The 25,938-nt window shown below is 38.9% G+C and overlaps 1 protein-coding gene across 5 annotated transcripts; it reads left to right on the forward strand.

Moving 5' to 3' along the window:
• The first annotated feature begins 855 nt into the window (after positions 1–855).
• PGAP4 (post-GPI attachment to proteins GalNAc transferase 4) lies at positions 856–25,718 on the forward strand. Of its 5 annotated transcripts, XR_012470871.1 has the most exons (6): positions 1,290–1,537; positions 5,497–5,596; positions 8,042–8,247; positions 12,748–19,665; positions 23,887–24,046; positions 25,054–25,718. XR_012470871.1 is itself a non-coding variant. In XM_074197609.1 (3 exons), the coding sequence occupies exon 3, from the start codon at positions 12,823–12,825 to the stop codon at positions 14,011–14,013; it is 1,191 nt and encodes a 396-aa protein (XP_074053710.1). In that variant the 5' UTR covers positions 1,290–1,537; positions 5,497–5,596; positions 12,748–12,822; the 3' UTR covers positions 14,014–23,562. The 5 variants fall into 5 exon arrangements, 1 of the variants encoding a protein (XP_074053710.1); XR_012470869.1 differs by lacking the exons at positions 1,290–1,537; positions 8,042–8,247 and adding an exon at positions 856–937; XR_012470868.1 differs by lacking the exon at positions 8,042–8,247.
• The last annotated feature ends 220 nt before the right edge of the window (positions 25,719–25,938 follow it).

Here is a 25,938-nt window from a genome sequence, read left to right on the forward strand (position 1 = left end):
ATATTTTTGTGCTATAAGAAATGGCAATGGCTTGGAGGAACTGGGAAAACTTATATGAACTGATGCAAAGTGAATGAGCAGAACCAGTAATAATACTGTAAAGATGATTAACTTTGAAAGACTTAGCTGCTCTGATCGAGACTGTGATCCAAGAGAATTCCAAAGGACCCCCGATGAAATGGGACCGTTAGGAGGCGCAGTGGGGAAGACAAGTCCAGCCTCCTAGCCGAGTGACTCTGGGCAAGTCATTTCACCCTCTTTGCCTCAGTTTCCTTATCTGTGAAAACAAGGTGGAGGAGGAAATGGCAAACCATTCCAGAGCCAAGAGACTAAAACAGGTGATAAAAATGTTATCCGCCTCCAGGAAGAAAACTGATGAGTTCTGAATGGAGCCTGAAGTCTACTTTAAAAACATGTTTTTTGTTGGTTTATTGTGTTTGTGTTCCCTTTTGCAAAACTACTAAACCGGGAAGGTTTCTCATGACTTCACCAAGTCTAATCCATCTCAGATTGCTCTCCCCAGGCGCGAGAAGAGAGGCGGAGAATTTGGAGCCCTAACCTCTAAAGAACCAGTGTCTAGGTGGCGCCGTGGATAGAGCACCGGCCCTGGAGTCAGGAGGACGTGAGTTCAAAGCCGGCCTCAGACACTTCATAATGACCTAGCTGTGTGGCCTTGGGCGAGATACTTAATCCCACTGCGCAAAAACCTTAAAAAAAAAATGTGTTTAAAAATGTTTACACGGAATTAGGACACCATCAACGAAATAAAATTAATTTTAACAGTCAAGAACTTGGGGGCACCGGCGGAGGAGCTCGGCTCACGTGACCCGGCTCCGCGCCCGCCCCCCGCCCCCCGCCCCCCGGGCCGGCCGCTAGGCCCGGGCTGGGAAGCCGCGGCCCAGGCCCGGGAGGAGCCGCCGGGCTCCGGAGCCCCCAGGTAGGGAGGCGGCAGGGCCGGGCCCCTCGGCCCCCCGGGGCTGGGGGCGCGGGGGGAGGGAAGGCCGGACCCCGGCGTGGGGGCGGGGCGGCCGTGCCCCGGCCGCGCCCCGACAATTAGCGGGTGTGAGCCCGGCGCCTGCGGCAGCCCGGCGCGAGCCGGGGACCCGAGAGAAGGAGACAAGGCGAAAGTGACTTCCTGCTGTGCCGGAGCGCAGCCCGGGGGCCGCCCGGGCCCGGGGGGCTGGAGTAGAAGGTGGACTGGGGTGCGCGCCCCCGCTTTGTGCGGTCTGCACGTGGGAGCCCCCGGGCCTGAGGACGGCGGGCAGGTGGGGGAGGAGGGGAAGGGCAGCCTTGTGCCGGGGGCTCGGAAGCAGGGAGGTGCACAGGCCCCCCTGGGCGGGGAAGGTGCAGAAGCCGGCTTAGCGCTCTCCGCTCTGGGCACTTGGATACAAAAATCTGCAACTGCGGTTTTAAGCTCCGTTATGTGGCTTTGGGCTGCGTTGGCAGGATGCATACAGAATGCGGGTGAAACGCAAAAATAGTCAGTGCAAACTGGCCAATATCCGACATCCCAAGCTGGAATTTGCCAATTCACCAGGTAAAACCTATAGTTTAATTTCTTAGCTTGTCTTTGCTGACCCTAACTGGTTATGTAAGTGAATGGGAGTCATATGGTTAAAGCAGAAGTGCTCCTATCTCTGCACCATCTCAGCACTTCATCCTTCCAACAGGGCCTTTGGCTACGTATCCATCTCCAGGAGAAAGTAAGTAACACTACCCTGGATTGTATACTGGGGATGCCGGAAAGTCCTAGGTCCATTGTCTTTTCCCATTCCAAGAGGGTTTTCATTCAACTAGGCTTCAGAGCATTTGTTGAGTCTTGCCTTTCCTAAACAGTATTACAAAAATCCATGAGTTTCTTTGGTTTAATTGCATTTTTTTTCCTTTTTGTTAAAGAATCACCTTTGTTAAGAATTGAAGCCTAAATTTGCTTGGCACTTTAACCTTTTTTCCCCCCCAAAGTTCTTTGGGCAGTTTTTTTTTTTTTTATCTCCTAATCTGTGTGGAGGAGTTGAAAAATTTTAGGGAAGACCGAGGCTAGCATTATTGTTTTACCAACAAGATATTTAAATACCCATGACCAAGATTGGAGTCCAGATTTTCTAATTCATAGTTCAGTGTTTTTTTTTTCCTACCCTATTACATCTTCCCCTGGAACATTTTGTAAATATTTTTTTCTTAAATGCCACTGGCTCACTGAAGGGGACTTTTGAGATATTTAGATCAACTGAATGAAAAAGTAGGGTAGGAATGATAATAGGATTTGAAGCCAAAGAACCTGGGTCCACCAGTCTATAAACATGTAAGTGTCTGCTATGTGGTAGGCATTATATATTAAGTGCTGGGAATACAAATAGATGTAAAAGTATTTCTAATGATATTTGTGCTGAGTCAGTCTAAGGGATTGCTTGGACTCCCTTTTAAAACCCTGTTTAAACGGTTGAACACCTGCTAGCAGCTTATAGGAAAGAGCATATTTTTGCCAGAGGCTTGGCAGTTAAAATTTGAGGATTCTCACAAGGGAAAGAATTCACATTTTAGCCCTGGAGTTGAAAGTTTAGGATTTTCACAAATCTGCAAAGTTTACAGATTAAAAATCTTTTCTCCTTCTGTACCTTGAGGACAAGGGTGGATAACAAAAAGCTAGGTGAGATTTGAGGGAGGGAGGGAGAGAGAGAGAGAAAGAGAGAGAGACAAAGAGACAGAGAGACAGAGAGACAGAGAGACAGACATACATACAGCCAGGAGAACTGACTGGGCTGACACTCAAGCTAGTCTGCCTTCAAGGGGGAGTCCAGGCTAGACTTTATAGTCTTGCCTACCCCCTAGGCATAGAAGTATCAGGAGAATATAGACAAAGGGGGAAATCAGGTAAAAGGCGTGGGGAATGAAGTGAAGTTGTGAATTTGCATTTAACCTTGGACCAGTAGGAGTCAATTGATGTCACAGGCAGCAGTTTTTCAATTACAAAGTCTCCGGTCTCCATAACTCCCTGCATCATTATCACCACTCTCATCTCCCAGACCTGAGCTAATATGTAAACAGCTAAGACTGCAGGACTGTTTTACCTTTACTGAAAAACTTGTCCATAAAAGCCAAAGCACAGGTTTAAAATTTCTTGCCCAGCCATGCTCAAAGCTTTTTCCTTCCTGGCTATAATAAACTCTTTTTTGTCTTGTTTCCTCAGTTTTGTCTCATCTGTTAGGGCAAGATCCTGAACAAGGATTTATTTGAAAAACTGCCCTTTTTATAATATAATTTATTTTTATTGAGTACTAGATTCAACTACAATATTTCCAAGTCAACAATGATCTCTTAGATAAGGGATAGGAACAGTAGTTGTGATTTCATTAGATAAGAAAACTCCTATTAAAGCAGGTCAGGATCTTGTGTGTAGATTGTCAACACCTGCTCTTAAGGAGCTTATGCTTTAATGGAGGAGTCAACATGTAAACATTATGCAAACAAGCTATAGACAGGCTGAATTGGAGGTAATTAACAGAGAAAGGGGTATTAAGAGAGGTTTGCAAACTTAAAAGTCATCTAAAAGAATAATAAAAGTTCATAGATGAAGTCAAACACTAAGATTTGCAAGAGAGGGAAGAAAGGAGGAACCTTGTTGCAGGGACTTCATATATAAAGTGTCCTGAAGCCTTTCAACTTTGCTTTGATGGGGAGAGCTCAGTCCAGGCGTGAGGATGGCATGTTCTGATGCAGGATGGAAAATGATTTAGTAATCTAGCTTAGTTATAAAGGAAGAGTTTAGTAATCTAGCTTGGTTATGAAAGGAAGAAAATAGAAGCATGGAAAAAGAAGATTGGAGTCAACTTTTTAACAAATGCTTAGAAATAAATATTTGTTTAGATTGATTTTTAAGGAGAAACATGTCTGGCAAATTGTATACTCTCAAAAATAGATTGACTCTAACTGTTTAGGGAAAGTGCTATCTCTGATGTGAGGTCTTAGCACCCCTTTAAAGATTCCCAGATGGGGGGCAGCTAGGCGGCACAGTAGATAGAGTACCAACCCTAGAGTCAGGAGGACCTGAGTTCAAATCCAGTCTCAGATACTTAATAATTAATTAGCTGTGTGACCTTGGGCAAGTCATTTGGCCCCATTTCCTTGACAAAAAAAAAAGATTCCTAGATGGTAATTGGTGGGAAAGTAGCGCAGTGTTATATTTATATTTTATGTTCTTTGAGAACAGTAATTGGTTGAGGTAAAGGAGGATATGAGAAGTAAATGCTTTCTAGCTAAAAAGGCTGGGTATAGATGGTCTTATCAGTTATGCCAGCTGCTTATGGGACCTTTAAGATCCAGATAGACAAGTGGCTAGGTGGTACAATGGATAGAGCGCCAGTCCTGGAGTCAGGAGTACCTAGGTTCAAATCCGGCCTCAGACACTTAATAATTACCTAGCTGTATGGCCTTGGGCAAGCCACTTAACCCCATTTGCCTTAAAAAAAAAAAAACCTAAAAAAAAATCCAGATAGACATTTATCTTTTAAGTTATTGTGAAAAGAGGGGCAGCTAGGTGGTGCTGTGGATAGAGCATTAGCCCTGGAGTCAGGAGGACCTGAGTTCAAATTCGACCTCAGACATTTAATAATTACCTAGCTGTGTGACCTTGGGCAAGTCACTTAACCCTATTGCTTTGTACAAAACAAGAAATAAAACATAACCTTAAAAATAATCAAGAGTAACAGAAAGCACAAGCCAGATGGTTTAAAATGGATTATACCTGTTATCATTTAACAGGGCTTAAAACAGCCTGTGACAGACTTTTGCTAAATTTAATAAAACTAATTTTTTTCGTATTATAAATAGGAAAATAGTTGAATTATATCATGGTTTAATGGCAGGATTTGCTTATATAATATTAATTATAGCCCTTGAGGAAGGGAACATCCCAAACTTATACTTATTTTTTTCTTCTTTATAGATAATCAGAAGTGTTGCCTGATATTCAGAATAGCTTATAGCAGAGATTAGACTGTAGTCTTCTTATAATGATTCTAACAAGATATATTGAATAATATGGCAGATATAAGTAATGAAGACTCCGTTGAATAGGGCTCACAACTACTTAGTATAGTATGTCACAGATGAACTAAGAAAGGTAACTTCCCTTGTAAGGTATCCTGAAATGAAATGCAGAAATGCAAGAGGAAAACAAATAGATTAAAGGAAAGTTGAAAATAACAGAAGAAAAAGTTTTACTTTGGACTGGACTTAAATTGGTCCTGAGGGAAATGCCAACGTTCAGCAGATGTTTTTTAAAAGGTTCATTATACAGGAATCAGAGTGAGGAAGGAATGATTCCTGTACTCAAATAGCAGTTCCTCTAATGTAGATCTGATCAAATCTGAAGATCAAATGACTCAGAATGCATTTTTAAAAAATATAATCAAGATTGGTGATATATATATATATATATATATACATATATATATATATATATATATATATATTCTTAAAATTTCTATTTTCTGACAGGGCACTTAACTTTCATCTGGATAAGTAGGCAGCTTTAGAAGAATCATGAGTCCAGTTCCATTTATATCATCAATATGCTGTGCCCAAGAGAATTAATCAGGTAAATATAAAAACTTTTTGACTGAAACTGACATTTTCCTCAATCTGTTATTGGAAAGAAAAACAAAATAAAAAACACTTCATGTTTTCTCAATTAAATATATTTACACATCTGGTTTAGGCTGAAACTTTTTTGTCTGGTTGAAATCTTTTTTGTTCATTTCTACTTTTCTCCAAAATTCAAGAGAATGGAAATCACAGTCCCTTTACTAATCTTGTGATTTAAAAAAAATGAAAAATCTCCTACATAGTAATTCTTATAGTTCTGAATTATACAGCAGTAATAGATCTGCATCATATTTGTGTTCTCATCCATGCTGCATGGTTAGTTTTACTGATTGTGTGAAATGTTCCAAAGAAGATTGTTTTTTCCTTTCCCTAATAATATGAGTTCTTAAATAACTAGCTACCAAGAGAGCTATAAATCTCAATGATAGAGAGATTTCTGAGAAAGTTCTAACCATACTTGTGTTCTCATGAATTAAGACAGAAAAATCCCAACTGCCAATTAATTCAATATCCAGCTCTATTCCTGTTGTTCTGTTCTTAGCATCCTGCTAAATGGAAGCCAGTGTTCAACTGTAAAAATAATAAATTGAATAGGTTATACTTTATCCATGAGCCAGTGCAATGGGAAGCCACTGTAGTTTGTTGAGAAGAGTGATGTGATCAGATCTGAATTTAAGGAAAACTTTGGCATCTATGGGGAAAGACCATGGTTAGGGAGACCAGTTAGAAAGATAAGATCCTAGAATCAAAAGAAGATCACAGAGCATCTAGCCAAGGGAGCTGGCGGTGCAGTGGATAGTGGGTCTGGACTCAAGAAAATCTGAGTTCAAATGTGACTTCAGATGCTTACTAGTTATGGTGGGTGACGCTGGGCAATCAACCTGTTTACCTCAGTTTCCTCACATGTAAAATGGGAATAATTATAGCACAAATCAGGTTGTTGTGAGTTTTCAACTGAGATACTTGTAAAGTTCTTATCATATAGTAGACAATGTGTATATACATAAATGTAATATATAGACATCCTTATGTCCAGATATACACATATAGGTCTGTGATTGCTTTTTAGTCGAATACACTATTGGGTGGTAAGCATCAAATATAATGATCTATGGAATATGTATATTCTGAGTATGAAGTCTGGAGAACTGAAGTCTTAGGGTCTAGAACTGGTTATGGAGATCTGGGGATCTAAGGTCTAGAATGGGTCTGGAGAGCTGGAGGTCTAGAGTCTAGAACTGGGGTCTAGAGAATGGGGTCTAGGGTCTAGAATGGACCTGGAGAGCTGAGGTTTAGGGTCTAGAACTGGAGTCTGAAGAGCTAGGGTCCAAGCAAGACCCTGTCTCTAAAACACCTGCTCAGCCCTTTTCTGCATCGAGGCATGGCCACGTTGTGTGGGATGGCCCCTCACCAAAGAAATGGAGGAGCGGCTGAGGGCCAGGGAGGGAGGAGGGTCCTTCCTGCAGGATCAGCCCTTCTCATGGGACCAACTCTAAGGTCATCTCATCCAAGGCAGATTTCCCCAAGGATGTATCTGGCCGTTCTGCAGTGTAAGTTGTATCCTTATTTTTTGAATGACAGTGGTTCTGATAGAGGTGTAACAATTGTAATTTGAAATCTGTATAGTGTTTTAAAGTTTGCACAATACATTGCATAGATTATCACTGTGCACTCTTCCCCTATACCTCTCCCACCCTACTGGGACAACTCTCACTGATGCTGTCCCCGCCTCACCAGTCCATTGATAGCTCTTGCCAGTTCTGTATCTGCAGCCTCTCCCATATGCACTCCTTTGTTTCAAATGGCCATCACCTTGGTGAAGGCCTTCATCATTCCACACCAATGGGGCTCCTCACCTCAAGGCTCTCTGACTCCAGACCTTTCTCAACTCAGCCACCAACATGATTATCCTTCAGTGCAGGCATTTCTGTGTCACCCCCCATTTGGAAAACGTCACGGATTCCTTATTCCCTCTTCTGGAGTCAGGTATGGAATGCTCTGTTTGACATTCAAAACCCCTGCAGCCTGACCCCTTACTACTGGTCCAGTTTCCTTACACTTAACTCTCCCCTGCTTACTCTGTGATCCAGAAACAATGGTATACTTGCCGTTCATCACCCATGATACTCCCAGCCTTGGGCCTTGGCACCCCTTATCTATTGCCCACAATACCAGGGTTCCCACCCCCCTTCATGGAGTCCTTTAAGACTCCACTCATATCTCATCTTCTGCAAAAGGCCTTTCTCAGGACCCCCACTGCCAGAACCTTCATCCAAGATCACTTTCCATTTATACTGTCTGTGCTATCTTGTTGGCATGTTATCTCTCTCCTTAGCAGGGGAAACTCATGGAGGGCAGGGACTATAATTTCGCATTTCTTATCACCAGTTTTTAGCCCAATGCCTGATGAATAAGGAGTTTCGTTTTTTGTTTTTAGGTTTTTGTAAGGCAGATGGCATTAAGTGGCTTGCCCAAGGCCACACAGCTAGGTAATTTATAAAGTGTCTGAGGTCAGATTTGAATTCAGGTGCTCCTGACTCCTGGGCCGGTGCTTTATCCACTGCGCCACTTAGCTGCCTCGAATAAGGAATTGGCCATTGGACTGATTTCATGGAACAACCCTAGAGTACTATACATAGAGCTGTAAGTTTGTGAACATTAATTCAAATTACAATATGATTATATACAATTATTATATGATTATTATATAGAATTATATATTTCTATACATACAGATTTATATGTGTACTATACATATATATATGTATAGTATATATAGTATATATATATATATATATATATATGTAATATTATATAAGACAAAGCCAAAAAAAATTGTGTTGTATAAGACAGGAAGGGTTGTTTTTAACTGGAAGGCTTGTATAAGAGTTAGCACAGAAGACTCTGAGCTGAGTTTTAAAGGAAGGATTGGGTTTCAACAGATGGAGATGGGGCTGGGGTGACCCCATGTTTGTGCATGTGTCCATATGAGAGTGTGTGTGTGTGTGTGTGTGTGTGTGTGTGTGTGTGTGTAGGATACATCTCTGCAAAGCATGGATATGGGGAGGCACCATAGGAGGATTTCAAGAGATAGAATAGGAAGAGACTCTGATCCAGATATAGAGAATGGATAATTTGGTGGGGTGAGTATAGGAGGGGATTGGGGAGTTGGTAAGAGTAGTACAGTTTAACTGTAATAAAAGTGCAGGAATGGGAATTGCAGTAAATGCTTGGGTTCATAGGCTTTATTAAAAGAAAAATTACTTTGTCTGCCCCTCTGAATAGGCTTATCCTGAAGTAAACCCAAAGGTACCTATAAATGTGGATGGAGAAAAAGTTATAAAAAAGTGAATAGCAGAAATAATTGCAAGGCAGAATCTTTTTTTAAAAAAAATTGATGTGTTCAGCAACTTTAGCGACATTTTATTTATTTTATTGCTCATACACATATTCACACATGGACCACTCCAACCTTATCTCCATCTGTTGAAACTGAATCTTTCCTTTAAAATCCAGTTCAGAGCTTTTTGCATTAATTCTTTTAAGAACCCCCAGTGATAAATAATCTTTTATGCCTCATACACAGCACAGCATTTTATTTGTACTTGCCTAATCACCATTGTGAGAGTTACAAAAATTAAAGACTATGCATTCCCTAATTTCTTTTATTAAATTTATTTCAATTTTTGGAATAAAACAAGAATTTCTATAACAGTACAATAAAAAAAGATGATTACATATAAAACTTCAAATCCTACTATATACAACTTGCTATTCCTTTTAAATATATAACAAAGTTATCATATAAATTGGTATTTTTCTTCCCTTTCCTCCCCCCTCCTAGAAATGACCATCCTTAGATATAAATAGGTGACTGTCTTCAAGCCATTGTTGCATTTCAAAAACACAGTCTGCTGGGACTACTGATCTCCTTGATCAATCTATTGCCGTTTGTCATTCATAGTAGTTTAGAGTAGAGGTTTTCAAAGCATGGTCTGGGGACAACTAGCAGTCTTTCACGGGATCTGCGAGGTCAAAACTATTTTCACAGTAGTTCTGTGCTTTATGGTAAACACACACACATATGTATATACACACCATAATGTGTGTGTGTGTATGTGTGTGTGTGTGTGTGTGTGTGTGTGTGTGATCCTCAATAATTTTAAGTATATTAAAGGGTTCCAAAACTAAGTAGTTTGAGACGCCCTGATTTAGAGATCAGTAACCATTGATCTTTGTCAGCAGAATAGTTCTTGACTTTGGAATTCATATTCCTGACCTGCAGTTGGGTTCTTTAGTAAATCAGGGATCCCTTCTAAGCAACCGTGCCACCCCTGGCTCTCTGCAGAACACAAGCCAATGAGCTAATTCTTTCTCCATATCATCAGTATTTTCAAAGTCCACTTGATCTTGAAGAGACCCAGAATTTTTTTAAGTCTGTATGCTTTTGCTTTGCTCTGGGAATGACAGCTGTTATTCAGTGACACTATACCATAAGTCAGTGGCAGGTCTGGAGCAGCCGGGTGGAGGAGTCCGAGTCAGAAAATGTAGATTTTGAGTTCCAGTCTTGCCATGCTCACTGGCCTTTGTGACCATGGGCAACTTGTTTAATTTCTCAGGGTCTCAGTTTCTTCATTTGTAAAAAGGAGATAGGGGCAGCTAGGTGGCACAGTGGATAGAACACCGGCCCTAGAGTCAGGAGTATCTGAGTTCAAATCCTGCCTAAGACACTTAGTTACCTAGCTGTGTGGCCTTGGGCAAGCCACTTAACTCCATTTGCCTTGCAAAAAAAAGCAAACAAAAAAACCTAAAAAGGAGATAATATTTGTAAGACCTACTTAGTTCTCAAGATTATTGTGAGGAGATAGGATCTAGTGAACTGTAAGGTTTACATGAATATGAGTGTTGGTAATATGGTAAATATTTATAGATGAGAGGTTGTGGGGCCTGTGAAAAGTCAGGAAGACCTCCAGTCAAATCTTATCTCTGTCACATAATTTCTGGGACAAGACATTTGCCTCTAGGCAACTCCTTAAATGATAAATTATAGAACATTCTAACCTGAATTACTAAAACGTATTTCCTCTCCTAAGATTTCCCTGTTCCAATGAAATCACGAGTATAACACTTGTGCTTATCTCAGCGATATCACCTTTGTTCTAGCCAAATTTAGAGTTTATATCTCATGTTCTAAACTGTGTAAATGATCAGGGACAGATTCCATTCCATTTCATATTTAAAGAATATGAAAGGAAAGGTGACTAAATTCCTTGAGGTGAGACTGTCTTATTTTTATTGTTTTAAAACATTTTCTTAAAACATTTTTTTTATTGGGGCGGCTAAGTGGCACAGTGGATAGAGCACCAGCCCTGGAGTCAGGAGTACCTGAGTTCAAATCCGGCCTAAGACACTTAATTACCTAGCTGTGTGGCCTTAGGCAAGCCACTTAACCCCATTGCCTTGCAAAAAAAAAATAAAAAAAGAAAGAAAGAAAATTTTTTTTTATCAATGTAGTAGTCATTTTTCCTTAAAATCCCTTTCCTTAAATGTTTCCATGTAACAAAGAAAAATATTTAAGCCAAATCAACTGTCACAATTATATCTAACAGTGTATATTGTATTCCACATCTGTAGTCTCCCATCTCTATATTGAAAAAAATGTATTTCTTCATCAGTTTTCTAGAAATTAATCATTACAAGTAACTTGAATTTAGCTGCCTTTTGTTAGTGGTTTTCTTTGTATTTTGTAGTCATTTAATAATTTGTTCTGATTTTACCAACTTCAGTCTCTATCAACTAATGTTAAAAGTTTCTCCTCATTATTTTAGGAGACATTAAAATCCATAATTCCTGCAGAGTGCATATTGTAAAGATAGAGCCCTCATTGACTAGGCCCCTATTGTGCTCTCTCTCCTCAAAATTGCATTTTGCAATTCATTGTCCATATCTCCAAGCTTGAAGTATATCTGGGATCCCAGGGAGGCATAACTGGTGTCTTCTCACTTGCTTTCCTAGTTCCATATATGAGAGAATCTCAAAACAATCAATATGATGCAGGTATTCTATGGTATCCGTGACTTGTACAATCAGATATCATAATTGACCTCCTAGAGAAAGTTTTGCAGACTTAGCAAATAAAAGCATTTTGCAAAGTTTAGCGGTGCACTGCATGTTTAGTACTTAACTATGACCTGTCTTGGGTTCTGGAATTATCATCCCCCACCCAAAGCCTACAGTCATCCCTTCCACATTACAACTTTCCCTACGAGGTTTTGATGTATATAGCGGGTCAGCACAAAATATTAAATGGGAACTTTACGGGAATTTTGTCCAAGCCATAGATGACATGCAAAGGCCACAGATGACACATAGCCTAAGCTCAAAGACTTAACCTAAGTTTTACATTAAGATACTATAAACACCCCATAAAAGAAAAATTTTCCAGATTGCTAGGAAAATTTGCCCCTAGACCCTGTGATGAGGAAGGGATAAATAAGAAACAAAAGACAAAGGAAAACAGATTTCCTCTCTCAAGGAAGGAAGCATGGTCCCTTCCCACACCTTCCCAGAACATGTATGACTCTCTTTACAGAAGCTTAAGATTTGGGACTGTCTGGGAGTTGCCCCCTTAACCTTGGGTGAGAAATTAAACCAACCCAAGTAAAAACCTTACGTATCTCCTCTTCCCATGGGCTAATGACAATTATAACTTTACTGGTAGATTTTTCTACCATATAAAATTTCAGCAGGTACCAGTGTTAATTAAAGAAATACTGTTAGTGCTGATGGGTCTTGTTTTCCATTTCCTTTTAAAATCCTGGCCTATATACAGCATTGTATCTTCCTCATCTGGATTAATTTGTTTACTTCTGAAGCCATCCTCTCCTTCCCACACCCATACTCCCACACCACCCTTGCTAGTTGGCAAAACTGAATTATTCTTATGTAGTCATTTATACCAGATTTAATCATTTACCCACTTAATTTATAGCTTTCCAATACTAAAGAATAGCACATAAGAGTAGTAACCACTGAAATTCCCTTCCTTATACAACGCTATGTTCTGGGTTTTGTCCACACTTTTCTTGAAGGCCTGTTACCTTTTGACCTTATTCTGCCATTCTCTACCGGTTTCCTCTTTAGGCATGGGTCTTATTGGCATGATGGAATGTTTCTAGGACCAGATGTGACTAAGGCAGAGCACCGCCGCCTTCCACCATGATGCTTTTCTGCAAGCCACGGCTGTTTTCCTGGTCTAGCCCCACCCTCCATTTCTTCTTCTTGACAATAGTAACCTTTGGCATTTTGGCCCCTCTGACCTGCCACCAGCTCCTCCACTCCTACTTCTATGCCCGCCACTGGCATCTGAATCGGATGAGCAAGGAGTTTCTGGAGCAGAACTTGAAGGACGGTGAGGCTGCGCTCCACTACTTTAAAACACTGCAGGCGCTCAACAATACCTCAGCTAAACATCAGCAGGTCCCCTCCCAGCCTTGGCTCTTGATCACCATCATTACAGTGTCCCGACAGCCTGAGTTCCACTATGTCTTACAGGTGGCAGCTCAATTCCATCGCCTCCTCCGGCAGTGTGGTCAGCCCTGCCTGAAGTATCAGCTCTTCCTATGCAATGTGGACTGGAGCCTCAGACACCAGGACGCCAAGCTGCTGGCCAGTGTCATCCCTGTGGCCAACCGGTTCACAAGCACCAAGGAGGTGAATGATAGCAGAAGCATCTTCAGGAATATATTTGAGAAAGAGAAGCAGGACTATGCCTTTTGCCTGGAGAAATCCCTGCAGAGCTACAACCCAGAATATATCCTGTTGGTGGAAGATGATGCCATTCCTGAAGAGGAGATCTTTAGAGTCTTACTGCACCTCCTGAAAACTAGATTCTCTGAGTCACACCTCAGAAATACCCTTTACCTGAAGCTTTATCACCCTGAGAGGCTCCAGGGCTACCTCAACCCCGAACCCATGAGGATTCTGGAGTGGTTTGGGGTGGGGATGTTCCTGGGGCCCTTGTTCAGTTGGGTATATGTCAAGATTGCCAATCTCCCAGGATTGAGCTACCGCATTGTCTTTTTCTTTTCCTTGTATACCATGGGGCTGGTGGAGCTGGTGGGCCGACACTATCTGCTAGAGTTTCGGCGACTGGCCCCTGCCCTCTACAATGTGGTACCTACTACACAGTGCTGCACTCCTGCCATGCTTTTCTCTGCCTCTTCAGCCCAGAGGACGGTGAGCTATTTTGCTGAGATATCATGCCGCAGTGGCTTTGCCAAGGACATGGCCCTCTACTCGTTTCTGCAGAACAAGAATGAGAGGGCCTTTGTGGTAGAGCCTAACCTAGTGAGACACGTTGGGCTTTTCTCCAGCCTCCGGTATAACTATAAACCTAAACTGTTATAAAATCCTGAGAAAAGTCATTCTGGATATTGTCAGAGCTACCATGGGTCCATGTATTTTGGATTCACTTTTGTTTGATTGTTTGTTTGTTTGTTTGTTTAACAATAAGTAGAGAAGTGTTCTTTGGGAAAGTGAGGGGTTTAGGGTTGAAGTGCCTTAGTAATTCCTAACCTGCGATAATATTTGAATGCCAAGATTCTTCCACATTTCCCACCAGAACTAGATATCTGTCTTGTGATTTCTGGATATTTTTACTTTGATATTATACCTCCTTAGCATATCAGACTCAATAAGTTTTTCTTACACATACACATACCCTATACACACACACACACACACACACACACACACACACACACACTCTCACTCATAAAAAGAGGGAACACCCAAGATTAAAAATGGGTGTGCCTTTGGGACATTTTTTAGTGAAGTAATAGGTTGCCTCTTTATGCCTCTTTATGGGGAGTTAATCCAGTAAGATCCTGGTAAAACATTCATAAAAAGAGAATGCATATAGAAAGGAGACAATAGATTATGTCTGGGAGTTTGGGGAACATTGGCCAAAGGTCTAAAAGCTTCCAACTTAAGGTTATAGGGTTGTCAACCCTTTCCTCCACACTTCCCAGAAAGAAGTCTGAAAGCATAACTATCTAAACTCTTCAATTTTAATGTCTTTCACTTCTTCCTAACTTGGAGCACTAGTTTTGAGATTCATTTGGCTTGCCACCAACGATCATGATTTCTTGTCTTGCAATGTACTACTTATTTCCTTTCTCCTATTGTATGTTTGGATGCTTTTGACCTTCATGATAAGTTATAGGGAAATAGAAGGCAAAAATTTTACAAGCATTGTCTACATTTGTTCATTCAGCAGGCATTGATCCTACTGTGTACAAGGCATTTGTAAAAGACATTGAGAGTAATGCAAAAATACATCAGAGATCACAAAATTTTAGAGCTGGAAGGGCCCTCAGATCCCATCTATTCTAGTTCATTTCATAGCTGTACAAAAACTGCCTCTGCTAACATCTGACTGACCAGTGATCAATCTGTCTTTGTCCAAAAAATTGCAACAGAAAGAAAGCCTACCAACTCCAAAAGCATCTCATTCTATTTTTTGATAGCTCTGATTGTTAGGAAGTTTTTCTTTACATTTTTCTCCTGGCCCACAGCCCCAAAATTCTGATCTTCTCTATGATAGCTCTCCGATATTTTTGTAGGTGGATATCATGTTTTTCTTTAGGATAAATATCTCCAGTTTTTTCAAAGGATTCTCACATGACAAGTTCCTTTGTCTTCCTAGCTACTCTCCTTTGCCTGCTATCCAGCTTTTAAATTGTCTGTTCTAAAATATAGTACCTACACTGGAATATAACACTTCAAGTCATATTCAAACAGAGCAGAGATCCATGGAGTTATCTCATTTCTCAATTTGGATGTTAGACATTTGAGTGAAGCCTAAGATCACATTAGCTTTCTGTTCTAATGTCTTCATGGAGCCTAATATTTTAGAAGAGAAAAGAAGACATATACAGTAGTGAAAACCACATGTCCACAGGAAAATTAAAATCAACCCAGACTGACTTTAAAAAAGCCCTTTAATTTTGTAGGTTTTTGAAATATCAACATTCAGCCATTTAATTGTCAAACTGGGAACAGGGAACACAAATTGTCATTAATTAGAATGGACACACACACACACACACACACACACACACACACACACACACACTCCCCCTTATGAAGTATCAGACCTAGCTGAGACCTGTTCCTAGATATAGATTCCCTACCCTTGATACCCCATTCCAAATAAAAGCAAGAATTCTGCCATTTGTAAATGGTGTGAAATTCTACCTTCAAAGAACAGTTCAACTCATAAGGATATAATGACAATTTGATATTTTTTCAGTGATCAATTTGTATATTTTATATCTTTCACATTGTACTGTAATATCTTTCCTGCTACATACTGAGTTTTCTTTTACCAATAATATAGATGTCAGATTTCTGCCAGGATGGAGTGGGGGACTTTTTCTGAGAAAGTTAATTGATTTGTTTAGCGAAATAATTGATTTGTTTAGCAAAAATTACATATAAGTATTTATGGTATGTATATGACCCATTATAATACATTGGCTAGGGATGGACAGTGGTCTCCAAATTAAGGTTGACTGTTGATTAATTCAGAGCTACTGGTGCGGCTAGGTGGTGTAGTGGATAGAGCACCAGCCCTGGTGTTAGGATTACCTGAGTTCAAATCCGGCCTCAGACACTTAATAATTACCTAGCTGTGTGGCCTTAGGCAAGCCACTTAACTCCATTACCTTGCAAAAAAACTAAAAAAAAAAAAAGCAAGCTACCCAATAGTCTTTTAACTAGAATAATTACTGCTTGAGAGAGGCAACATGGTGTAGTGGATTGAAGAGTGACCTTGAAATCAGCAGGACCTAAGTTAAGTCCCAATTTCCTAAAATTTATAAAGTACAGATTGCTTATCTGCACCTATGAAATGGAGTTTCCACACTGAGAGGTGTTTCCATGCTAGTCACAAACCTAAACCAAAAACAAAAATCTGTCTTGGCTCAGAGAGTTTGTTTTTGGAATCATCAAGTTTGTCCTGTTGGTTCACTAAAAATCAATTCCTAATGATTGAATTTCCTCTGTTTTCATGTGAATTTATTAAAATTCAGAGGAATAAGGTATTATCTGACTAGAAATAATAATGTTATGATAATCACATCTTTTTACTCTCTGGGCTTAATAAGTTCCTTAGCACCATTCTCTTTTCTATTGGAATGTGGAAAATATATTATACTGTTTCCTTGAGGGAAGAGAATCATGATTTTACCCTTCTAGGAATATCTCTAGTATTTAGGACAGTGCCTAACACCCAGTAAGGGCTTAATCTAGATGCTCAGTATGTGACTGACAATAAGCTGGATCACTCAATAAGAAATGGAGCTAGGATTAACCTCGGGACTGACAATTCTAACACCTTTCTCTGCTATACTGGTAGATACCAAATGGTACCATGTCATTCATTTCTTCTCCCTGGAAGATCAGCCAACAGACGTTTCCTTCCCAGACTCCTGTTCCTACTGTGTTCTACATGAATAGGTCAATAATGGATTTGGCTGTTTTAAAATTGTCATGAAATCGCTTTTTGCCTTCAGAATATTTGTTGAACTTCTGCTCCAAAATTAAATTCTGAGTTAAATTATAGTCTGTGGTTCCCTCTTCTGTGAATTTGTGAGTACGGCCTCAGATCCTCAACATATGAACTATGTAATTTACCTCTCTTGCATTATTTGAATCAATCCAGTTCTCAGACTAGAAATTTCCAATGTAGGTTTTTTACCTGTTCACCATCAGGAAATGTAAGAGGTATTAGATTAAAAAAAGTATCAGTATATAGAAAGAGTGCTAGCTTTTAAGTCAGAAAGCCATGAATGTAAATTAACCTTAAACACTTTCTAGTTGTCTGAGACTCTGGGCCAGTCATTTGATTTGTCTGCCTCCATTTCTTCATCTGTAAAATGGAATTAATAAGAGCATTGTGAGGATAAAGCTATGTATACCATAAAGACCTGTAGAAGAGGTAGCTGTGGTTATAAGCATTTCATCAGGATAGGCATTAATAGGAAAGAAAAAGTACCATCTCCATTGCCAAATGAATAGTGTCCTTCCAGTTTCTCCCCAGGGTAGTTTGAGTCTCAGACTATTCATTGATTCAAAGCTACATCTGGGTTAAAGTTGTTTTACCTTCCTATTTTTTCTTTTGAGATTCTTTCCTCTTGGAATCAATTCTCTACTGGCTGCCTTGTGTCCTGATTTTAGCCCTGGACACTGGGACATAATGAGACTTTATTCCCCTATTTGTTATGGATCCTGATCTCCCATTCATTAGCCTAGTGTCTTCTTCCACACATCTTTTTTACTTCCCTGAGCATTAGCTCCTTATCTCTAAAACCAAGGCTTAGATTGCTAAATTCCCTTCCAGAATCAGTCATCTGTGATGCTGATCAATACCTTAACTGGCTCTCATGTGAATTGAAGGAAATTGCCCCAACTAATCTCCCCAACTCTGAATCCTTTCACAACCTGCCTCTGTTCTAGGCTCTGGAGAATCATGTATTTCTGAGTTTAACACTTCAGGTGTAACTAACCCACTTTCAAGGATGCTCTTATGGGTCAATATCCATTGAAAACAAGTCACAAGCCCTTACCAGTTCATTATTTTTTTCAAGTCAACCAAAAGACATGATTCAGAGCAAAGGCATTTAATGCACTGGCACTCTAAGAAAATGTATGATTGAATATTCCTCCCATAAATGTAGGGTGCCCAGTTGTACAACTATATAAAACATCCATAGAAGAGTGACCATGCATGGGGCTCCTCATGAGGGGTACCACGTGTGGGAAATGTGTGGTAGGGCAGCCAGATCTTCAACTCTGAGAGACCCTTGATGTCTTTGGGTGACTTCAAGACCCTCTCACAATCTGCTCCTCGAGGCTCATCTATTCAGAAATCAAAGTCATCTTGACTTTAGATTGCTGGGATAGAGGGGCAAGAAGTCTTCAGTGAGGACATTCTGATAAGCTCTTTCATCATAGCCAACAGAAGGTCAAGCAGGCTGCTCACAGACGTGTCTTTTCTTTTTTGATCATAACTAAACCTAGTCAAGGATTGAATTTTTTTTTTATATGGATAGCTACTTTAAGGTCTTGATACTCTTAGGTTCCCAAGATACTCCCTGGTAAATTTATTTGAACTAGAACAAGAGAGTGTTCTACCACTTAACCTTGTATTTCTACCCTTATGTATTTTTGTGGACAGCTAAGGCACTAGTGGGATATTTTGACCAGGAAAAAAATCTCATTTTCCCTATATTAGTATTATAGCAAATATTTTCTTAAATTCCTACACACAAGTTTCAACACTTTACCTATTCCAAGTTCCTAATTTAAATTTGAAGAGAAATAGTAGGCCTACTTTGGTAAGAGGGTATTCTTTCATCCCAACACTGTTAAAATATTTTTGGAACAAAAAATATTTTGCTTTATAGTTGCTGTCACATCCCTCTGCTACATCATGAACTCCTTGAGGGCTGAAACTTTGCTGATTTAAAAAGAATTTTTTATTGAAGCCTTTGTACCTCTACCATCATTTCCCCCAACCCTCCCATAGACACACTTGAAATTTCCCCAGTAACAAGGAAAAATAGTCCAAACAAAACCAAACAACAATAACAATGTCTATTTATCTGATATGACATTCTCTATCTGTCAACCTCCAATTTTCCACCAAGAGAATGAAAATATACATTAGTCCTTGGAAATCAAAATTAGTTATTGCATTTGGTGATCTTTTTATGATGACTTCTGATATTGTCTATTGTGATCTTTGTACTTCTTGTCTAGTTTTTTTTTCTCCTCTACATTAGTTAACACTTTCCATGTTTCATCATGATGATTTTGTCCTTAGTTCTCAAAGCAGACTATGACATCTGGGAAGTGATGTCATGACAAGCACATGAATTGGATTTGAGTGAGGGGTGCTGTGCTAAATCACCAGTCACTTCTTCTCCTCGAAAGCCATCTGGATCCAGTGGCCAGAAATGAATTAGGATGACTGGAGATGGTCCTGGATGCAAGGTAATCAGAGTTAATTGACTTGCCCAAGATCACACAGCTAGTATGTGTCAAGTATCTGAGGCTGAATTTGAACTCCCATCCATAGGCCAGGGCTCTATCCGTACCACCTAAATACCCCCATGTTTCACTAAATTCTTCATATTTATTGCATCTTTCAGAGGTGAAAGGCTGATTAGCCAGCTGTTTTTAAGAAGGGGCCCATGGTTCATCTATGCCATTGCATTTTAAACAGAATTTTTTAATTTAAAACAGGTTAAACAGTTGAAAGTTGGGACAGAAAGAAAATCTGACCTAGGATTGGCAGTTAAGATGTTTGTAAGCAGATCTAACATAAATACCTCAACAATCAGTCCTATGCCTAAAGAGTATAAAAGTTCAGGACCTAGGCAGATATCTGTATGGTGAGATCACTTAAAGAAGAAAATGCCTGTATTCTTACTTTGAAAATCTGATCCATAGTAACACAATAAATACCAAAATAACTTTTACCTGAAAGAGGTTAAAAAAAGATTAGTGGCAAAGAGACATAAGATGAAGCTGGTGCTGTTTCCTCATCCTTTATAAATGGATCTCAGACTTTTTTTTTTAAATCCAAGGAATAGTTCAGTTGGTTAGAAAATTCTGTTAGTGTCATACTCCATCTGCTTCTGGAAAGAATAAGGAAAGTCAAGTCAGGAAATCTGGATTGAGATGTTGCCTCTGATGTCTTTTGTGCAAGTCACTTAAGCTCTATGAACCTCTGGTTTCCTAATTTACAAAATGGCAATGATATTTATTTTTTAAAATTTTATTTATTTAAGGCAATGGAGTTAAGGGACCTGCCCAGGGTCACACAGCTAGGCAATTATTAAGTGTCTGAGGCTAATTTGAACTCAGGTCCTCCTGACTACAGGGTCTGTTGCTCTATCCACTGCACCTCCTAGCTGCCCATATCTTACAAGATTGTTGCAAGAAAAAAAAATCTTCAATTCAACAAAAAGACAAAAAAAGAAAAGAAGAAAGAAAGCGATAATCCCTGCTCTCAAGGATCTTAATATCAGGAGAAGAAAAGGATATACATTTACAAATAAAGACATCATTGACCTGAGCCTTGTGAATTGAAATTTAATCAACTGATATATACTATTTACACTGATATGGGTAGCAGGATAATAATTTTGAGAGTGATTGCAGACAACTAGACGTGAGGGCTGAAGAGGAATCATGAAAAGTCTTCTGTAGGATGAAAAATCTGAAGTGAACCTTGATGAAAACTTGGAATTCTCAGAGATTAGAAGTAATGACTGTATATTTTCCAGGCATGGTGGTTATAATGTACTATGCAACATGGAATTCTGAGTTCAGGAAACTGCTCCTAGAGCCATTTTTTGAGAATCATAGACTTCAGGGAGAAAAGTAACATGAAATAAGACTAGAAATAAGACTAGGTTGGAGCAAGTTTATGGAAGGCTTTAAATGCCAGACTGGGGAGTTATTTTATCCTAGGAAGGATAGGAACAGCAGAGTGACAAGTTCAGACCTATACCTTAAAAAGATTATTTTTATTGTCAAGGGCTAATCCTGACTCAGGCTGATGTCCTGGTAAGTTTAGGACTACAATTAGAATAAAAAAATGAGATTTTGCAGGGATAGCTAGGTGGTAGTGGATAGAGCACCAGCATTGGATTTAGGAAGACCTGAGTTCCAATTCAGCCACCAGACACTTAATAATTGCCTAGCTGTGTGACCTTGAGCAAGTCACTTAACCCCATTACCTTAAATTTAAAAAAATAATAAAATTTTTAAAAATGAGATTTTCATAATCCATCTCACACTTTACTGAAGGTTTACTTAGCCATAGTAATGGGAAGATGCAGAACCAGAAGCCCAGATTCAGTTGTGCATTGCCTCTTATTCCTCAGAGAAGGGTTCCAGCCTCCTGGGTTTTGACTTTGGGGTGCTCATATGACCAGAAACTGCATCAGTGGTCTAAACCTTAGTCTCCCATTGCAATCAATGATCTTATCAATACCTTCTAAGGAAAAATAAGCTTCATTTGAGTAAAAGTCCTGGTAGAAGTCAATAAATTGCCCCCACTACAAGAGGGGAGAGCCTAGAGGCAGTTAGACCAATTGAGCTCATATAATAGATGAGACAAAAAGTTGAGATCCTGAACTCGAGGTTTTATCATGTGAAAGCAGAAAAAAAAATAGGCAAGTACAAGAGACATATTGGAGGTAGAACTAAGGCTTAGCCATTGGGGACGTAGTATATGAAGGAGAAAGGAAAGTCACATATAACTCCAAGATGACGATTCCACCAACAGAAATATAGTATCTAGATTTGGAGAAAGGAAATTTATAAAGGAAAAAGATAATTCTGTTTGGACTTGAAATCCTCACAGGACATGAGATCACCATTCATGTTTATAAAGAAAAAAGGCCCAAGGGATATGTTGTAAAACAAAACACCATAAAGGTGAGTTAAGTAAAATCTTAATACCAATCAGAATGGTAATGTTTCTGATGAGATCTAAAAGAGGGTTCAAGCAAGCTAGCATTTATTAAACTCCAATATATCAAACACTATATATTAGGCATTAGGAATATAAAGACAAAAATGTCCTCAAAGAACTTGCATTCAATTGAATCACACAAATAATTATCAAATTTTTATATTATAAGCTAAATTATATTTTTATATTATAAACATTAATACTGTAAAATATTGGTTTATAGATGACCCTCAGGAAGCACTTCTTGGTGGAAAGAAAACAAGCCTTGGAGATAGAGTGGATTTGAAACTTTATAGGGGGCCTGTCATTGTCACCCATCTGAGCCTTAGTTTCTTCATTTACAAAGTGAGAATAACACTCACCCATCTCACAGAATTTTTTGTAAGGGCTGTTTGGGGAGATAATGACTGCATACAAACTTTATAAAGCACAGTGACAACATGTGAGTTGCTACCTCCATGGGTCCCCTGGGCCATTTTGAGAATCCTTGCTGTGGTATACATATGAAATCTAATAACAGAAGGTGCATGAGGCATCCCAGAGTCAGCTGGTACTCTTATCTGAGTTCCTTCTGCACCTATGTCTGCTCTGAAAGTTGTTCAGATAATAGAAATAGATAAGAACTGACACAGATTCAGCAGGATTAGAATCTTTCCCTAAATAGGATAAAAATAGGAAAATGGCTCAGTTCAAATTCTTGCATAATGTTGCTAATTTTTTTTGAACATATGAACGATTTTCCCTGAAAAACCTTTAAATAGACAAGCATAAAGAAATGTAATTTTTCAAACTTTGCATTTTCCAATACTCCAACAGACCTTGCTGGAATCTCATTAATGTAGTCCATACAGGCCAGTCCAACTTCTGTCACTCACCTCTATATCACGTTTTAGAGATGTTTTATTGATGCTTTTTAAATATTGTTTTCATTTCCCAAAACCCTACCCCCAAATGCCATCAGAACCTTTCCTTAAAATAAAGGGCAGTAAAATGAAATGAACTTTTAGACTGTGTCTGTCTCATTCTTCTCATGTGGATCATCAACAGATCAATCAAAAAGAATTTATGAAGTAACTCAGATGTGCCAAGGACTAGGTTAATTGCTATGAATTCAAAGACAAAAAGTAAAGAGTGCTTGTCCTCAATATACTTTTTTAATTAGGTTTTTTCCAAGGCAGTGGGGTTAAGTGGCTTGTCCAAGGTCACACAGCTAGGTAATTATTAAGTGTTTGGGGTTGGATTTGAACTCAAGTACTCCTGACTCTGCTTTCCTTCTCTCTCTCTCTCTCTCTCTCTCTCTCTCTCTCTCTCTCTCTCTCTCTCTCTCTCTCTCTCTCTCTCTCTCTCCCCCTCTCTCTTCCTTTCTTCCTTCCTTCCTTCCTTCTTTCCTTCTTTCCTTCCTTCCTTCCTTCCTTCCTTCCTTCCTTCCTTCCTTCCTTCCTTCCTTCCTTCCTTCCTTCCTTTCTTTCTTTCTTTTTTTCTTTCTGTTTTTGCAAGGCAAATGGGGTTAAGTGGCTTGCTCAAGGCCACACAGCTAGGTAATTATTAAATGTCTGAGACCAGATTTGAACCCTGACTCCAGGGCCTATGCTTTATCCACTGCACCACCTAGCCACCCCCTCAATATACTTTTAAAAAATCTTTTGTGTTTTATATCACCTAAATTTCTCCTTTTATGCTTTCTTCTCCCAGAGCCATCCCTTATAACAATTAATTTTTTTTAAAAGACAGGAGAGAGAGAAAAGGAAAAAAAGCAAGCAAAATTGATTAAACACTGGAAAAATTTGACATATGCAATGTTTTATATCGGTGAACTCTGTTCACACATTTGAAGAGTGGGGACAGAGAAAAACCTGGAAAGACTCACATAAACTGAGGAGAAATCAGGTGAGTGGAGCCAGAAGAACATTATACACAGTAATAGTAATGTACAAGGGAGAATTGTGAATGATTTAGCTATTCTCAGCAATAGCTGAGACAATCCAAGACAAACCCAAAGGACTCATAATGAAACATGCTAGCCACCTCCAGAGAAAGAATTGCTATTGTTTGAATACAGACTGAAGCGTACTATTTTCTCTTTTTTCCTTCCTTCCTTCTTTTCTTTAATATGGAAATGTTTTACATGACTGCACATTTATAACCTTTATCAGGTTGCTTACTGTCTCAGGAAGGGGGAAGAAAGGGAATAAGGGATATAATTTAGAACTCAAAAATTTTTTTTTAAAAAATGTAAAAAATTGTTTTCACATGTAAATGGGGAAAATAAAATATATTTTAAAAAGTAGAGGTAAGGGTCTTCTCATTTTTATGTTTTTTTAAAAACCAAACTTTTTCTTTATAATTTTGCAGTATTTGTTTTTTGTTATTTTGTGGTAATTTTTCTTTGTGTTTATTATCTAGTCATTGTGTATATAGTTTCTTTGACTCTAATTACTTAATTTTGTACCAGTTCATGTTAGTCTTTCCATGGCTCCTTATATTCATCATATTTATCATTTATACAACACAGTAATGTTTCATTATATGAATTTACTGCAGTTTTTTTTACTATCAGGAGAAAGTGCTTCTATAAATATTTTATTGAGTATGACTTGCCCTACCCCCTTTATTAATCAATGACCCCAATAAGGGGTGGAGTGGGCTCATACATTCTCCACATGGACAAGACTGTGGAGCCTTCTTTCAGAAAGGCATGATGACATATAATGGAAGTGTCCTGTTCCTAATTTTGAAAAATGCTTAGATTTTCTGAAGCCACGGAACTTTCCAGATATGGGGAACACAAACAAAGGCTAGAAGAAGACTGATAGGAAAGGACTAGATTGTAAAGAACTTTAAAAGTAAAAATAGTTTACATTTGATCTATTAATCCATTAATTTTTATTGAATAGGGGTTGATGTGGTGGCTCTTTGGAAGATGAATTGGAATGAAAAAAAATTGAGGCAAGATGATCATGTAGGAAAGTACTGCAGTAGCTATCATCAGGGGAGGTGATAAAGGACCTAGGAAGGCAAGAAATTTGACTGAACAAGGTGGAGAGAACTAGGAGGAAAGTAAGAAGAGAGAGGTGTGTTTCTTCTGAAATCAAAATTGCTCTTTGAATTCATGTGTTTTTGAGCTGTTTTCCTTTATATTACTATGATGACTATATATTACTGACATGGTTCTGCTTACTTTATTCTCTATATCAGTTCTCACACATCCTCCCAGGTTTCTCTGAATTTTTCGTATTTGTCATTTTCATGGTACAAAAATATTTTGATACTTTCATAAAAATTCGTTCAATCATCTATCCATTTCATGGCCACAATAACATACTTATCTTGGGGTAGCTAGGTGGCACAGTGGATAGAGTACCCACTCTGGAGTCAGGAGGACCTGAGTTCAAATTTGACCTCAGACACCTAATTATTACCTGTGTGACCTCAGGCAAGTCACTTAACCCCATTGCCTTAAATTAAAAAAAAAAGATGTAACATACTCATGTCAACCTGGGTATGCTTCCATGTGTTTTTGCTAAACTAAGGAGAAAATTATGGATAATACTTTTATTATTATTTTAAATTATGCACTTGACAAATTCTAACAATAAAAATATATTCAAAGAAAGACAAAATAAAGAATTTTGAATGAAATGGTGAGCCTTCATTATTTTGATTTCATTTATTTTTATGCATTTACACTGTCACAGCTAAAATGATCACTTCCATATGCACATTAGAACAGAAAAATAAGATTTATATAAGTCTGAAGATTTTGTTATATGTAGCTTGTC

This window comes from Macrotis lagotis, chromosome 8 (genome assembly GCF_037893015.1).
Source record: "Macrotis lagotis isolate mMagLag1 chromosome 8, bilby.v1.9.chrom.fasta, whole genome shotgun sequence".
Classification (NCBI taxonomy): Eukaryota; Metazoa; Chordata; class Mammalia; order Peramelemorphia; family Peramelidae; genus Macrotis; species Macrotis lagotis.

What these genes read in the sequence shown, in the direction of transcription:
- PGAP4 (XM_074197609.1), top strand. Translation starts at nt 12,823, where the DNA reads ATGATGCTTTTCTGCAAGCCACGGCTGTTTTCCTGGTCTAGCCCCACC.